General features: G+C 38.0%; 1 protein-coding gene across 1 annotated transcript in view; it reads right to left on the reverse strand.

The window, feature by feature from the left end:
- Positions 1-17768, reverse strand: part of DISC1 (DISC1 scaffold protein) — a 196889-nt gene that overhangs the window by 122110 nt on the left and 57011 nt on the right. The window contains 3 exon segments of the mRNA XM_068676788.1: positions 8950-9185; positions 13058-13187; positions 16622-16769. Coding sequence (XP_068532889.1) covers positions 8950-9185; positions 13058-13187; positions 16622-16769 — 514 coding nt within the window.

Consider the following 17768-nt stretch of genomic DNA (forward strand, 5'->3'; position numbering starts at 1 on the left):
CTACTCAATCAAGACACTGGATGACAAGTTTATCTTCATTCTGTGTGATCTGCTCATAAACCTGACTTGCTACACATCTGGATATTACCATAGGAGAAAAGCAATATTTCAGCCAAACACATAACTTCCTTTTCAACTTTGTGCAATGATCCACAGGCCTTTGAACAACAGGATATACACACAGCATATCTCAAGATAGGGAAACAGAATCCTCCCTGAAATATAAGTCAGAGTTTTCCAAATAAACTCTGATTTTTCCTTAGATATACAGACCATGGAAAACTTCTATAAGAAGACAGAGTTGGTTAAACATTGATAAAAATGCAGAATTTCTGCTGAACTGAATAGTGAGAATCCAATTTCTCTATCTAAATCTGTCAGTGCTCTTGAGGTGTGGACTTTGACATGAAATAGAAGGAGAGAAAAGTGTATAATTCATACTGAAGAGGAAATTTGTGGCAGTTACAAGGAATAGTCACCTGAATAAGAAGTAAAACACAAAGTGTCACCTTGGAAAGTTTCCAACCTCAAAAATTAATCTGATTTGAGACAAAAATTATCAAGAGATGTACTCCAAGGTATAGGAGCATTGGACCTTCTGCACCATTTTAATCTGCAAAGTTCTCCAAGGCATATGAATGAGAATGCAAAATTATGCACCTAGCTCTGAAACATCAGAGTTGGTTTTGCTCCAGCAATTTGCTCTTCTACCTACTATTTCGCAGAGAAGTATTTTTTTTGTTTTATGTCAAGGATGACCTCAATACATAAGCTCTTTTACTCAGTGTTCATCAAGAAGCAGTCCTAGAAGTACACTTTCCCAACATTTTTGTACAACCTCAGCTCACCAGGAAGGTTTCCCACTGACTCATGGGGTGCTGGGTGACTGCACTTGCCTTTGTCTACTCTCAGAGACTAAGCCTTGGTCGTATTTATGTGAAATGGACTATAATAACAACTCACCGCCTTACCCAAAAGCTCTTACTTACACAAGATTTCTAAACTGAGACCACCCTTATTTGCTGCCATGCTGCCAAACATTAGCTCCCATTACAGGAGACTTGCAGAAAACTCAGAGTGTTAGATGATACTTCGTGATCTTATGCAAGAAAGATTAATAAGGTTGGTTTTGTGTGTTTTTTTCTTTGTTTGTTTGTTTAACATAAAACCTCTCCAACAGAAACAGCTAGTCCACAGTCACTTTGCTGGCATCTTCAATAAAGATTCCAAGCTGAATTTTCATTGTTAGGTATTGAGAAATCTTCTGGCCTTACAGAACACCATTCAGACAGCTGAAGTGTCCGCCTGTTTCAAGCAAGCACTCACACACTGCTGCGCCGCCCGCCACTCTCCTGTCAGCTGCTGCCGCAGCGCAGCGTGGTTGTCTCAGTTGTTGTTCCAGCTGCTACCTGAAACAGGAGCATCAGACTGAAAACAAAGGCACAATCGAATTCTCTCTGTAGCAGCAGTTCAAAACATCACAACGCTTTCCCCACATTTTCCGTTGTGTTAAGAAATCTCCATTCTTCTACTACATCTTTCTGTAGTGCATGAGAGAACTGCACATGAGCTAGAGCCTGCCCAGGGCAGCTGCAATTATTCTCCTAAGAATAACATCCTCTGTACTTCACTGACCGAAAGGGTCTATCCCCGGACATCGCTGTGAACTGTTTCTCTTTATTACATACAAATTCACTATCATACACTGACAGGGACAGCTGGTCATTTTTCCCCAAAGAGGAATAAATCTCTTTAAAATGCACACATACCCAGAGGAATCAGCACATATGGGGCCCGGACGTTATGGGCTGCTGCATCTCACTGGATGCTGCTAAGGCAAGCAGGAAAAACCAGATGCTCAGCAGGGAAAAACAGATTCCTCATTACACTGCACACATGGGTACTCAAGCGGATGGTACTCATCTTTCTGCTGTGACTTTTTTCCTTCTACAATCCTGCTTTGAAAGGATAAAAACCTGCCTCCAAGATTGCTCCAAAATATTTCAGGCTGCTAGCAGTGATCTATTCTCAAGGTTTGAAGACTTATTTTCTCCTTTTCTTACTGTGCTTCCAACCCCTTCTGTTCTTCCAAGGAAGGCCAGTGCCTGTGGTGCAGAAGCAGACTTTGTGGAAGCCCTTTTCCTCCCTACAACAGAGGTTCCCACTGCACCACTAGATCTGAGTCACGATGAACCACAGAGCCACGGAACAAGGAACTGGGCTCAGAAACAGCAGCAAGGCACAGGCAACTCTGTGAAGTTGCTTTTGCCACAACTTCTAACTCTGGCAGCTCCTACCTTAGAGGAAGCAAATTCATTTCATGTGCTGAAGCACAGACAGACATTGTCTGGCATGCCATTATTCGGTATAAAGTTTCTTTTAGAGTCGCTCCCACAAGTGAGAAAGAAGAAACAAAGCCACTTGCCCTACAGGTCTACCCTTCCATCCTAGGCAGAGAACAAGAGAATGAAATCAATCCTAGGCAGACAAAATGGAGAGGAAAGCTCTTATCTGTCTACAAAAAGAAAGCTGAGCTTCCTAGCTAGTCAGAAACAAGAAGCAGGCACAAAACAAGAAGCAGGCTCCTTCTCTCACCTACAACTTGACTCTCACAAAAACTTGTAGCAAACTCCTTTGAGGAAGCTGAGGCAAAAGTCTCCTCGAAACACAAACCCAGCTGTGGGACACTGCTGAAAATGACACAATCGCATTATCACAGCTTGGGCTGTGGTCTGACATTTGAGATGAAATTTGGAGTTTCCCTCAAAAAGCCCTTGTGGCAGAGGTAGCTGGCTGTGTGGTCGGTCACTCTCCCTGCAAATAGACTGGGGAATTTCCAAGGGCAGGGTCTTCCGCAGATGCCAAGAAGCATCTGTGCATCTGCTCCTCCACTGCAAACTGCTGCAGTTTTTGTGAAGGTGACTGAAGCTTAGCACAAAGAAAAATTAATGGATCATTAAACAAAAGAACTACGATTAAAAACACAGGGCACCATGCTACCTTCATCACATCTAGCTATAGTAGCAGCCGTGGTGCCAGCTCTGCTTTATTCCAAGAACCCCATAACTGTATTTTGGTTCTTCTAAGAATGTAGTCAGAGAAATTTCCTACCACAGAGTTGTAAAATTCTGTGTTAAGCTTTAGACAAAAAAAAAAATAAAATCAGAGCAGTTTGAAAGGGCCCTAAGTCAAGCCAATAAGGCTAATACTCAGGCTGACCTGTGCATCCTCCTCATGCCATGGGAAATGATTCTTCACTGATCCAAATTAAGTCAACATGAGCACGCCTGGGGGGAAAACTAAAGCTGTCAGAAGTCTTGAAGACTCCCATGCCCAAAGCTTATGACTGGGACACAAGTGAACAACAGGAAGAGCAGTTTCTGGTGCTGAGCAGTACTTCTTTGCATGGCATATTCCATATGTAAAAAGTGGTTTTCAATGAATACACGTGCTTATTACATCACTGGTGAAATACAGATGTATCTGGGAAGGCAAACTACAGTTAGGCCATGACAATCTACACCAGGAGAGGTAAAGACTGGTCAGAAGAACAGAAAACTTTTCTGTCAAGGAAGCACCAGAGGATTGCTGACACCCTCCAAGAGCAGCATGCAAAATCACCCACCAAGGGAAAGACACAGAAGGAAATTAAGTTGCATCAGAAGGACGCAACAGCAACTTCCAGAGAAGTTGCTGCATAATTATGCAGTGTGCTAAGAGGTCTACTAATCATCTGGTCTTCATGGTCCGATTCATAACACGGCATGGTAATCTCTCAAAATATTCAGGAAAAAATAAAAATTTAAAAAAAATGAGATTATTTTGCCTGTCTAGCCAACATCACTTTCTATTTGTAATCAAGCACGATCAGAACTGTGAAATCCTGAAAAAGTACAGACAACAAAAAAGCTCAAAACATCCCCCCAAACTCCCATAAGTAAGGACTTAGAGTATCAGGCATTCCAAGTACAACTCATTTCTCTGCTAGCCTCCACACAGACCCATCAAATAGCCAGAAACATTAGCATTCTGTGCACTGTAGTAGAAACTTTTAGATGCTATAAACCCATTTCATCCCTTTGCTCTTTGTATTTGCATTACCCCTCTATTCCCAGAGGATATTTTTAATATGTATGCAGTTGCTCAGAAACAGCCAAAGAAAATCTCAAATCATACATTTAAAAAGGACTTTCTCAGACAGCATGCACATTATCTAGCAAACAACAGGTACCTTTTTGGAAAGATAGGGTCCAATTTGTTTTGCTTCTCCTAAATGCAATTCTTCAAAGCTAAGACTTTTGTGGAAAGGCTGATGCGAACACATACGGCTGTATCATTCAGGACTCTTCAGTAATTTCACAGAGCTTGCTAACCACTAATTTGACTAGGAATTTCAAGAGACATTACTTTGAAGAACAACAAAACGTGTACAAAGCCAACTCTCCTAATGAAAGTTGCCCATTCTGAACAGTGCTTCTACTTTTTCTAACCTAACAAAGGAAACTACATGTAAGTCTTGTTTTCTCCACTTTCCCCAAGAAAACCAACTTCTCTAAAAATAACACCTTCTTTGGCTTTACCAGGCTTTGGCCTCAACTGAAGTTGCTGAATGCTCTGAGTATATTCCAACTAATAAGGTTTTCAATCCCCTGAGCATTTGTATTTCACTTTGAATTAATCTTTGTCAGATGAGCTCCAGGCATCACTGAAGCAGAGTGAACTGGTTGCATAAAACTTCAAGTTCAGTTCCTTCTGCCACCAGCCCTGACAGTGCTATAACAACTAATACACAGAGTAGAAAATTTCCATAACTGCTGAAGATCCCACACATACACTGTGGAACAAATTCTTACTAATTAAAAACTGCTCCATGGGAAGGGTGGAAGAAGAGGTGGAGTATTCAAATATTTTGAAAGATATTTAATTGAATTTCTTTCTTTCAAGCAACATTCGGTGCCCAGACAATAGTCCATATGGAACTGTGCGATTTATTTTAAGGATGACATGCTGTAGAGTCACATACATCTGGAGATATGGGTAAAACCAAAAGAAAAAAATGCTAAATGAAACTAAATATGAACATAATGAACAGAAGCATAACAGACTTCCCCAGTTTTCATTGTGATGTGAAAAGAAAAAAAGGAAAAAAAAGAGAGAAACTGAAGAGACACTGAAAAGAGTAAATCAAATAATTAAATTTGTTTTATTTTATAATTAGAAACTACACAGTTTCAGAAATACGTTTTAAGTGTCCCCCTTTTCAGAAAAGTTTATGAAGAGGATTCATTTTGTTACCTTTGCAACCTCCAGGAGAAAGTTCACACTTAACACTTAGACCTATTTTTCTCTGATTTCAGTATGTCATCTTGAGTTAAAACACAAACGTGTCATGGCACACACAACACCAGCTGCTCCCACTTCTTGAACACATTTCTAGCACACAACCCCATGCAAGGGAGCTGAGCTTTTATACTGCAATTTCCTTCTTTTAGAATAATGATCACACCCTTTAATTTACCAAGGGTAATTAGACCTGTCTTGAGCAAAATGATGATGTTGTATGGTCTCAACCTAGATAAGAATCCCTGTCAAAATGGAAGCTAACATATTTGATTGCACATTAACTGGCTATGTTTTAACTTAGGCCCCCAGTAGCCCTCACCAAAGAGCCCAGGGTAAAGTGTGTAACATTTGTCTTCAAACTCAAAGCATGTTATAGTTACTGACAAAGGCTTTTTGTTTTCAGAAAAAGTCCACCACAGAAAAAAGATAAACAAGACAAAACAAAGGATTATTAATCTTCCTGAAAATAATAATGCTTGACAAGAAAAAAAAAAACTTGAAACAACGCTCAACCTAATGTCACACTGACTTGCACCCCTCCTTCTGCACATTTTTATCTGGGTAATTATTCTTCATTTAAGATGTTCTCTCGCATTCCCTGAAGTTTGCTTTAATAAGTTGCTGTTTAATAACATTAAGGCCAAGAAAAGCTAAATAATTTGTATTTTTATGGTGAGCTGCGAGCCACTCAATATGATTCATTATAGCACAGATTGTTTAAAGAGATGCTTCACATCAGCCCTGCATTATTCCAGTGCTGAAAGCAATTCATGTACCCAACAAATAATTATGCAAAAGCACACTTTATATAGTACTTTACTGACTAGCACAATGCAGTTGGAATAAAAACACAATATTTTGCAACCCTATACCCAGGAGCTTGTCATTTATAGCCCATCAGTATTGAACGACTTTTGACATAAGCACTGTTCTTTAGTAAATGTGCATGAATAATAGGTTCATTTCTCACAAAGATAGCCCAAACTTTAGAAGACTTTCACGATTTTCCTTTGCAGTGACTCAAAATCATATGGACGTTTCCAGATTTTTTTTTCACATTATATATCCCAGGACTTCAGAATTTAAAACTAATATGCTGAACTGGCTTAGTCAAGTTTTTAACCTCTTACCTAACATACTGATTTAAGCCAATGCAAGTTGCAATAAGGGCAATTCTGGCTAGATATGGGACCAAAAAAAGTGTTCACAGCAAGGGTGGTCAAACATAGTTTGCCTAGTGAGGCAGCAAAGTCTCAATGCTCGGAGATATTCTAAACTTAGACAGATGGGGCCCTGAGCAACCTGATCTAACTTTGAAATAGTGGTCCTGCTTTGAGCAGGAGTTGGACACGATGACTTCCTAAATTATTCTATAATATTTTAATGGGCTGTAGCAGACCAAGAAGCCACATCATACACAGAAAACTCCTCCAATTTTATTTTTTTTTTTAATTCACAGCCACCATTTCCTGCAAGGGAAAGAACCTGTTGAACAGAGTGAAGGGTACACCTTGCTTCTTTGAAAGGCCGCATCAGCCAGGTTGTGACATGTTCCTACCAGTTCACTTTTGCTTCTCATTTGAAAAAAACAGTACGCTAGTGCTTCACCAATGGACAGTTGCCAACTCCCTCAACAAATACAACCCACCATATGTCTTTCCCATCTCAGCTCAGTGCTATAACCATCAACACTCTCCACCCTTCCTCTTGCCAATTTGCTTTGTTGCCGTTTGCCAGATTTCTGCATTTTGCATTCCTGGATACATTATGGCCCAGAGTAAGAAATGTCACTGAGCAACTCCCTTCCAGGGTACTGAAGTTCTCAGCAGGTAAGAGCTGGCTTTGAAGCTGTAGGTTCAGATCAAGTCAGGTTGCAATGGACCTAAATGCAGAGATTTCCAGTTTCTGAACCAAGGGCCCTAGGCTCCACGTGACTATGCAATAGGTGGGCATTTCCACCATTGCCATCAGGTCACATCCAAAAAAGCCTTTGTACTTGACAAGAGCACACAACTACCGCCTGAAGTAGGAGATTTAAACTGTTCCTGAAGGCTGTCAAAGATGTCTGACTAAGCATCCTGTCTCATCCTAAGCATGTCTGACTCATGCATGCCAATCTAGCATTTATTCAGCCCCATCTACAATAGGGGAACGAAATCTGGTTATGGTAAAGAGAGCAGAAGAACCTGATCATTGGCCCCCGTGACACAAAATTTGATCAATACACAAAACTAAAACAGAACAAGGCCCATTCAAAGCGTCATTCAAAAAAAAAAAAAAAAAAAAAAGGAAATTATTTATCTTTATTAAAGTTCTGAACTCACTGCCAATAATGAATGCCTGCTTTCCCTGAAGTCATTGTGTTATTCATGGCACTGGGCACTGGTGAGCAAAGCACTCAGAGAAAGTTGCTTCTGAACCAGTACTAATTAAAGACATCTTTAAAGAATATTCCGAAGAGTTAAGTGCAACTCAAATGTTGCATCAGCAGTCTGAGAGAAAAAAAAAAAATCTGAATATTCTTTTGTAAGCAAATCCAAAACTAAGAGAAAACTCAAATCAAAGCATGGGTTTTCAGACAGACTGCTCGAGACCTTTTATTCCTCAATCTCAGGAACACAAGTATAAGCAGCTATTAAAACAAACTAAACAAGTCAAGAAACTATTTCCCATAACCTAATTTAAAATTTTAAACAAACCTCAAAAGGTTTTGGGATGTGTCCTCTACGAGACGTTCTGCTGACTTAAAAAAAAATCTGTATAAATTAGCACACATGAGCAGCAATTCCTCATGAATGTTAATATAACTAAACTAAATCCAATAAACATGAAGAGAGGAAAAAATTGGAAGCAATATAGCTATTGCTTATCTGGAAGGAATGAAAGTTAGGATAAACGGGGATTTTGTTTTGTCCTGGTGACACAGAAGAAGTAACACTTTCAAAGTTCCATCACCAACATCCCATTGACTGTCAGTAAAGTTTAGGCCCTGAAGCACTTCTATTGCTTTTGTAAATAAAGATGAGGTTATTTCGAAAAGGTTAGCAAGAGTAGCAACTTTTCCATTTAAAAGAACTGTGTGCTGTGCATTTAACTGTAGGTGTCCCAAAAGTCTTCAAGCTCCTTTCCCTGCTACCTCAATTCCACTGTCTGAGCCTAACGCTTATCGCAGTAGTCTTTATTACAACTGGAAGTTCATTGAAGCAAGAAACATCTCTAAGATTTATCTGGATGGTGCCTAGTGCATGTTTTCAGACTGCAGGAAACACATTGCAATTACTGCATTATCAAACCAGGGAAAAAAAATCCAACGGTTAACGAAAATAGCTTAAATTGATGACAGGTATTAACAACTGATGGATTCAAATACTTTCTGTAGGTGGCTCTCTACCATAAAATAATATGAAGTACAAGACTTTCAAATCACTGCAATGTCTTCCTTCCTGTAGAAGTATATTCGTATCTGTTCTTAGAAATTTTCAAGTGTCTGAACCCAGCTAATTAGCTGGCACAATTACCAAGAAAACAACTGGCAGCCAACTCAACGCCACACTGGGAAGGTACAAGACCCTTTACATCACTGACAACATATTGATATTTAAATACCTCTTTATTGTCCCCGGAAGATCCAAACTGAATGGAATTTGATAGGAGGATGCTAACGTGTCATCCACAGCCTTGCTTATTTCCTGTAGTTCTCTCAAAGAAACACAGCCAAGTAAAGCAGTCAGTTCACAGTCCTGTGACTGAATAAGCCTGTCTTGTTCTTCAATTTCTCTTCTTAGCTGTTGATCTTTTGCTTCCAATACAGCCAGCCTTGCTCGGAGGTCTTCAATTTCTTTCTGCGTGGAACAGAAACCACAGTTTACTATGAACAACATTAAGGACATTGGTATGTCCCTAAAATAATGTCTTAGAAGCATCTTGAATTAAGGTTGCCCGATTTAGCACAACACTAGATGAGAAGACAGCCTTTTGTTGACATGCAAAAATCCTTACATCTGTTGTGTTTAGAAACCAGCATTTCTACAGTCTGAAACCCCACCTGCATTTCAACACCGTATGGCAGGTTCCTCTGCCAAAATCAACTGCAACAAGCACCTTTTCCCTTTAAAATACACCAGTAATTCCTAAGTTAAAAACTTTGTTAAAAAAAAAAAAAAGAGAGAGAAACAATATCTCAGTTCAGCCATAATCACAGAATCCTGTGTCAGACTGACAGCTAAGGTGAACAACCATCTATCCATCCTGCTGCAGGATATCCCTGCAAGGGTTCCTCCAGGCTTCCCATTCAGTATCTGGCACAGGACACAAGTGGTGAACCGCTATCTAGTCCTTTTTATTATTATTTACTTTTAATTGGAAACACAAAATCCCTCCTCCCAACTTAATAAATGACCGAAGCTTCACCTTAGTTGCACTAATCCTGCCAGAAGTTTAAACACCACATATTATGATAGTGATGTTTCCTGCAAAAGCACATTCTAATTTCTCCTTGGAAACCCAACAGATGGCTTGCGCCCAAGGAACGAGCACTTCATGAAGGAATTTGGGTTGCTGAGTTAATAAAATTATTTAATATATCGTTTTTGGCTCATTTTTTCCCAGAATTTGAAAAGGAAATTAAAAAAAAATACAAATAAAAATCAAACTACTCATGATCTAAATTGCTGAACGTCATGCTGGAGAATTTGATTCTATTCCTACATTTCTTACAGTCTTTGTAAAACTTTGCAAGCCATTTAGCCTATTATCTGCACACACAGTCACAGATTGAATGTTCACCATTTTCCATACAACCTACAAGAGGGGTCTCTGAAGTACTATCTATAGACTCTCAACAGAAATCAAAGCTTGTAATTTCCTATGACCTTATTCAGTCCAATTAAAAAAAAATGTGGGGGGAGGGAAAAAAAAAAAAAAAAAGGAAAAAAGGACCTCTTTCAGGTAAGTAACTAGGCATTACAAAACTGACATTAAAAATTACCACGTAGCTTTTAATGATAACTCACTACTTGATTCTCTATCTGTAAAATTGGCATCTCTTCAACCAAAGACAGTTGCACAGAAAAAATTAAGTGGTTTTGAATCACTCAGATGCCATGCTGATTGATGGTGTAAAAAGAGCCAATTCACCAAAATTAATAAATCTGCATCCAAAAGAGGGTTTGAGCGGTGTACAGTAAGAAGATTTTGGGGCTGGATATCAAGTAATGAAGATAAAATGCTATTTTGAATATCTCAACAAGTACTTCTTCAGCAATGTATGAGAGATCCAGAAAAAAAACGCATGCTTTTATAATTAAAGACTCAAGACTTTCACAAAACATACATACCATGTGCAGGTAACTGATTTTTGACTTTTTCTTTTTTTGTCTTTTTAAGTGCTTCACTTTGAAACCTTAACATTCTTCAAATGTTTTCAGTGAAATTTAAGCAAAGCTTAGTTCAGTAATGCTCATCTTATAAACAAACGTATTTTATGCTTTGTTGCACTATAAAAAGCTCCCTGACTCTCCATGAGTATTACTTAAAACAAGAAACAGTCCCCTGCACATGAAAAGGTTGAAGTGGCTCAAAAGAAATCAAGTTATATTAGTGCTGTGCAGTACATACATCAATTATTTTCCACCTTTGTTTTATTATTTACATTTCGCTATAAGGAAATAGAGTGGCCCATGTTTCAACCCACGGGTGTTTGGCCAAGGACAGAAAGGTCAGCAGGCCAAAAACATCAGTGTTGTTTCTTTGAGTCTCAAATCAGGCTTTTAGTGTGCACAAAGGACAATTCTGTCTCTGTATTACTATATTGGGAATCCTGCCAAAATCTTAATAAGCCCTACTTAATACAAAGACCTTCATATTCTTTGCAAATGTCGTAATTGCAATCACTGCAATAAGCAACCTACAAGGGAACAGAAAAGGAGATGAACAGAATTTGGTTTTACAAACACTTTTAGTACTGAAATATTTTTACAAGTTAGATAGCAGAAGCATACAATCTGCATTCACAAAGAAAAAGCTATTCTGCTTTGGAACAGTTTACTCTTGAGAGAATGGAAATTTTAGCCAGTAAACTGGAATTTTCTCTCTTTTCCAGAAAGGCCAAGAAACCTTTAAAGTGTTCTTAGGGCAGCCTCCAGGAATGGATAAGAAGGACAACGCCTCAGCGTGGAGCAACAGATGATATTTAGCTCACTAAACATAAGCTAGAGTTTTACTTTTTGCATTTGAGTTTAAAACTGGGATTTCTAACATGACCACTAACCGCTACTAATGGTGAACATCAAACTTCACTTAGGGCTTGTGTTGTCCACGAAGTACAGATTGCAGTAGAAACATTACTGGGTAAATCTGAATATCATCACAAGCTGTATCAAAGCCCTGAATATAAATGCAGAACCAGCAGGACAGAGGGTAGAAGGAAAGGGAAAATAGGGCTCAGAATATAATAATAATAATTTCAGTTATGTGAGACTTTGGGACAGATTAAAACCTTAACAGATGCTGGAAGCCACCAATCATCACAGGTCAGCCTCTTCTAGAACTTAAAAATCACAAACATTTTGATCAAAAATAGTGTGCCTGTAAAGGCTGTGGCTAATTTGTCCCTAGTGTCTCTATATAGAAATAAAAATTCACCTGGAGTAAGCATTAAAACATTACCTGGCATGAAATCTTAAGCACAGCAGTTTTCAGATGGATAGTTTGATGCAGTTGGCTAGGTATCAAGATTACCAAAACTAGTTTTCCAGACGCTGGTAACATTAAACTAGACTATATCTGTTCTTACATGTTTATGAAATAAATCCAAACAATGCAAAGGTAATGACTAGGATGGAGAAGTAAGTTATCTGAGTATGACTTTGCAATGGCCATCTAAGATTTTTTCACCATTTCTTTCTTCTTATATATATGTATTTGTTTGTATACACACATATTATTTAACTATTAGATCAAAGGAAGAAAAGTATTACAAATAATGAGATTTCAAGAAAAGAGCAGAGAAATAAAACTAAGATGTCACAGTTCTGAATGTTACCACCAAGATTTAAAAGGAGATGGAGCAAAGACCTATGCTAGACAGTAAATTGAGGTTTTTGAAAGGAAAAAAAACAGAGCTAAACTATGCTTAAACGGCTTACAGATTTAAAATTGGACAGAAGCCATCTTAAAACATTCCATTTGCCAACACTACCATGTTGTGGCATCACGTATCAGTGTAAAGTTATGCTGGTAAATGCCAACTGCTCCGTGATGATTGCTTCATCCTAATGAAAGGTATCAATCATCTTCCAGGAACAAAAGCTGGTAAATCACATATTGATAATCAAATCTAACCAGAAATGGATCAAAGATTGCATCTGTCTAAATTCTTTGTTTTCAAATAAAAATTTCTGAAGATCGATGAAAATTAAAAATGGCAAATTAGGACATAAAGAGCAGACTTAAAAAAAGATAATGAGGAAAGTTAAAGCATACACACAAGCCACTGAGCCTTCCAGCTTTGCTTTTCTTTAATGAGATTAACACAGCTCCTGCGGCTGCCATCTCCAATCATCACTTAGATTATCAACTGGACTACAGCCAAGGCTCTAATTGCTGCACAGAACAAAGTCACTATTACAATAAGTTTATTTAATTCTGTGCGACAGCTTACAAGCTTTTTCCCACACAGCACTGGTTCTTTGAGACAACTTGGCAGGTTTGTTACCTGTAGCCATTTCTTTTCTTGAAAAAGCTGCTTTCGTTTTGTGGCCGAAACCTGCATCCTCTCCTTGTAAGTGGATCTCAAAAGTTTATGTTCGTTTTCATGCCAAAGCTGGGTTTCCTCGTTTCTAACCCTTTGAGGGAGGTAAAGACAAAAGCTAAGAATTAGTGTTATCACTGGGTATTGACTGTTTCAAGATTAAAGAGGTAAGAATGCTGCATGTTACCTTCAGATTCATAACACTCTGCCACCAGAATGATTACATCTTAAACAGATACACAGTTAGTGAGCAAGACATTTCCCTTGGCATATCTTCCTTTATTATATCAAACATTTACACTGTTTTTACAACACGCAGAAGAAGGAAAAAGGAAAACTTGTATAGCTTCAGGCTTCCCCCAGCTACTTCATTTTTCAGAAATTTATCATTCACCGCCTTGAAATAGACAAAACTAAGGCATGTAATTTCCATCAATACAGAGAGAAATCTCTTTCAGACAGAAGTTTAGAAACTTGCCAAAGCCATTTTTTTGCAGCTTCTGTCAGCTTTTGGAACCCACACTAGAGATCATCTGGAGCGTTTGCTCCACAATGCCAAGTTTTATTTCTCTCTTGCACAGCGAGCTCTTTCAAACTCGCAGTCAGTGGGATTCCTCACAGTGGTCGGTACAGCCCTCAGCTGTAAATCTTTGCATGATTGGACCCCAAGATAATCAGCGCGTTACATTAAGTGTCAAGTTTATAATCAGCCTCTCAAAATGCACCTGCAAACAACACAAACCTATTTTGCCATGTATGTTTTTGCGTAAAGGCATGCACACTTGTAAGGCCAATGGCACTTCCATGTCCATCTCCTGAGACAAGTACCTACATTTCCACATGAAGGGTAGTGATGCATTTTAGTAGAGTGTTTAAAATAAATAAATAGATAAAACTTTGTCTCAAATGAAGGACATTTTTGAAGCATGATTTCCCACTGTAATCTTACAAAACAAAAACATAAATGCCACACAAAAAAACATGCATCACAGGTGGTGTAAGCGTGATTAATCACACAATTACAATCTCCATGCACAGCTGTTTAACAATGTAGAACATAAGATTCATGTCTCTTCTGCAGCATCATAAGAATACACGCTTTACTCCCTCTCTGTGGGCTAAAATGTACTAAAAAAGGCAAAAAAAAACAGTTCCAAAATAAATGGCATTATTACTTAAAACAAAATTCATGTAATGATTGTGTATCTTCATTTCTGCAACAACACAGTAAATCAGGCACCCATGTGTGAGGTGCTAGGATATCTGTGTATCTGTGCCTTGCCTTACAGATTATGGGGGCTTCGGCCAACCACATTTTCCAGCATTCTTTTTTTTAAAAAAAATAATAATTTAAAAAAAAGAGGTAAGGATGCTACATGTTACCTTCAGATTCATAACACTCCACCACTAGAATGATTATATCTTAAGCAGGTATACAGTTAGTGCAGGGTTTTTTTTTTGTTTGGTTGTTTAAAGCAAGCTGCATCTTTCTGAAAACTGCGTGCAACCGAAATTTCTAAGCAGCTGATCAAAACCTAGAAAATATTACACAACAACCAAGGTTTTCCTGAGAACCCCTTGGAAATCACATAAATATCTGCCTGCTTGGTATTGATGAAACAGAAACAAAATCTCCCTGATCTCACTGAGCCTGTGTTACCACACGAAGTTGGTATTGTTCCTAACCTAAACATAACCAGACTTGGCTCCTACCACATGCCCACAATATCCCAACGCTGAGTGCATTTACCTAAAAATTCATCTCATAATTCAATCATGTAAAACAAAATCAGGGCATGAACGTCAGTCTCATATATTAAACAAATAAATTGCCATACACGCTTTTCATTTTAAAAGTTCTTCATTTGCAAGAAGATGAGACTGGCTTGATTACAGTAAAACTGCAATGTTCTGGTCTTCTGGGGCTAGTCATTTGTTTCATTTTCAAGTTGAAAAAGGACACTTTGGACATCGCTGTTTTGTTCTGATTCAAAATGAAAGCAAAGATTGAAGTCTACAAATTTTCCTTGAAGAAGTGGTCCAGCTATACTATATAAAAATGCTGCTGGAACAGAAAAAAAAAAATTAAACTATTACAACTCCCTACTGAAGACAAAGGGTATGCTCGCTCCCATCAACAAAGGAGCCAGACTGCAGACAAGTGGTGTGAAAGGCTATATGAATCAAGCAAGAAAAATAAAAGGTGCACAACAACACAGTCAAACTCAAGCTCAAAGAAAAGAGCGTGTGCAAGACAGAAAAGTGAGGAGTAAGAGGATATTCATCTGACCCTGAAGAATGGCACTGCTCTCAGACCTGTGCAAAAAGAAGAGTTACAGATAAAATCATCAGAAAGAGAGCAGGAAAACTTTCGTAAACGTATACATTATTTGTATTATATACATATAAATATAATACATATATTTTATATAAAAATAAGCAGACTACATTTTTCAAGGAAGCTTTAGCAAATCAATTCCTGTGACACTGAAAACACTACCAGCTCTAAATCCAAAACCATTACAAACTAATACATAGAGAGAACACATTTTAATGATAAAATACTCTAATCTTTAGGGAATGGTAAAACAGCTTCTTAGAGCCTCAAAAGTCAGGAGAAAATAAGGAGTGAAGTTAGTAATGAAACGTTTCAAACTAAGTTCTAAAAATATAGGCTAAAAATACACTTAAAATCCAATAGATAATTTCTCAATAAATCCTATTACTTGTACTGATTTTATCTAATTTTCATGTATATCAAAAAATACACCAAAATTTATTTTCTGACACGCCGCAACCTTTATATATACAAGCTGCCAGAATACAAAAGGTTTTTCTTCTTTCATTTGTGCTACAACATTTGAGAATAGCTTCCAACACCTATGAATAATCCTCTTGCTTCTAACAACAGTAACCGGTAGCATAGCTGAAGAAAGACCCAGGAATAGAGGCAACTTTTTCTTCCTAAACTAACTATCTCCCTTGGGTCGTCCAAGGCATCTCACATTCCCCCAATCTTTGAAGTTGTTCTCCCTTCAAGAGAAGACTGAGAAGTTATTTTTGTGACTTTGTACAGTGCAGAGCACATTACTGCCACCTAACAAGTGATGCATAAAAGGAAGCTCCTAAAGATCTATGCATCTCAAAGAAGAATCTTTTTACTTTATATTTAAATGTCCTTTCATTGCGTGAAAAGGAGCGTCAGAATTAACTCCATGGGGAACCTTTGTTCAAGCTGTCTTGCTGTCATATACCTAAGCTGCTGGGTCAGGATTCAATCCCACTCCCACTCAACATCAGTCAGAAAAGTTCGATTCAATTCACCATTTCATCATAATCAATCTTTTTGAGGGCAATTCTGAAAGAACTGTGGGAAAAGAGGGGGAAGGCAAGTTTTCATAAACGTGCTCCATATTGATATGCTAGAAGGTCCTTAAAAACCTGTATTAAAATTCTTCACAAACTATATTCCATACTTTAAGAAAGACAGAAGTGTTATTTTACATAGTAAGGAGGCATCAAACTCACCGATCTGCAGCCCAGCGCAACGTTGCTTGAACTTGGGTAACAAACCTATCCAAAAAATTGCTAATTGAAGGGTGTCTTGAAGGAAGCTGGAATTTTAAAGATTTTTTTTCTTTCTCCAGTTCTTCTAGTTTCCGTCTAAATTTATCAGCTAGACATTCAATTCAAAAAAAAAAAAAAAAAAGGTTACTTAACAGTGAAAAAAAGGTTCTGCTTTAACTGAAGAAGTATAAGGTTTGATCAACGAGAAGTAAAATCCACATCACAAATGGTCCTTTACCTTTTGATAAAATACTGCAGTCTGTCTTGCTCCGGGATGAATTACTGAGACTACAACAGACAATATCAGATAAGCAGGATGCTCAGCAACTTTGTTCTATGACAAAGACAAAACTGCAGGCTTCCCAGCACTTTCACAGAGTTTTAATCTGGTAAGGCTCAAAGTTATCAACCATGCTCTTTTCCCAGAGTAACAGCTCGGAACTGAGTTCTCTGAAAACTTCCACTTTTCACTGGTCCAGTTTTAAAACAACCTTAAATGGCAGTCCAGCATCTAAGGTCTGATTTTTTTATTTTTTTTAAGTGCATTGTTATTAGATCAAGAACTGCAGGACTACCTTTGATAACTCAGCTATACATTTCGACAGAAAATTCACATGCAGTTATAAGAATTTTAACAATTATTTCATTCCAGACTCTCCTGAATTATGCTTAGCTTATCATCCAACAAAAAGATTCACTTTCTACTTCAAATACAAATGACAGTGGCCATTTAAAGAGTGCTCTGACTCTCCTGTAGCTCTATAGACTTAGAGCAAACACTTCTCTATATAAGTTAGTCTTTACTTTGTCTTCTTCCTCCGTGTAGAAACCAAAGGAACATGGTTCTACATACAGATAGATATTTCTGGTATGTTTATCCTCTATTTCTATGGTGCACACATACTAGGCAAAAAAAAAAAAATCACACACAGGATAGATAATAAGCCTGGCTGGTCCAAGCCAGAACACCTTTGATGATACATTAGTCAAATCAGAGAGTTTTGAGTTAGTCCACAAATGGAAAACCTTTACAATCCAGTACTTTCCTTGTGACCTTGCTGTCTGCAATCTTGTGTGATTAGCATTCCTTCCCTTCCAGCATTTTCAG

Source organism: Anas acuta, chromosome 3 (assembly GCF_963932015.1).
Source record: "Anas acuta chromosome 3, bAnaAcu1.1, whole genome shotgun sequence".
NCBI lineage: Eukaryota > Metazoa > Chordata > Aves > Anseriformes > Anatidae > Anas > Anas acuta.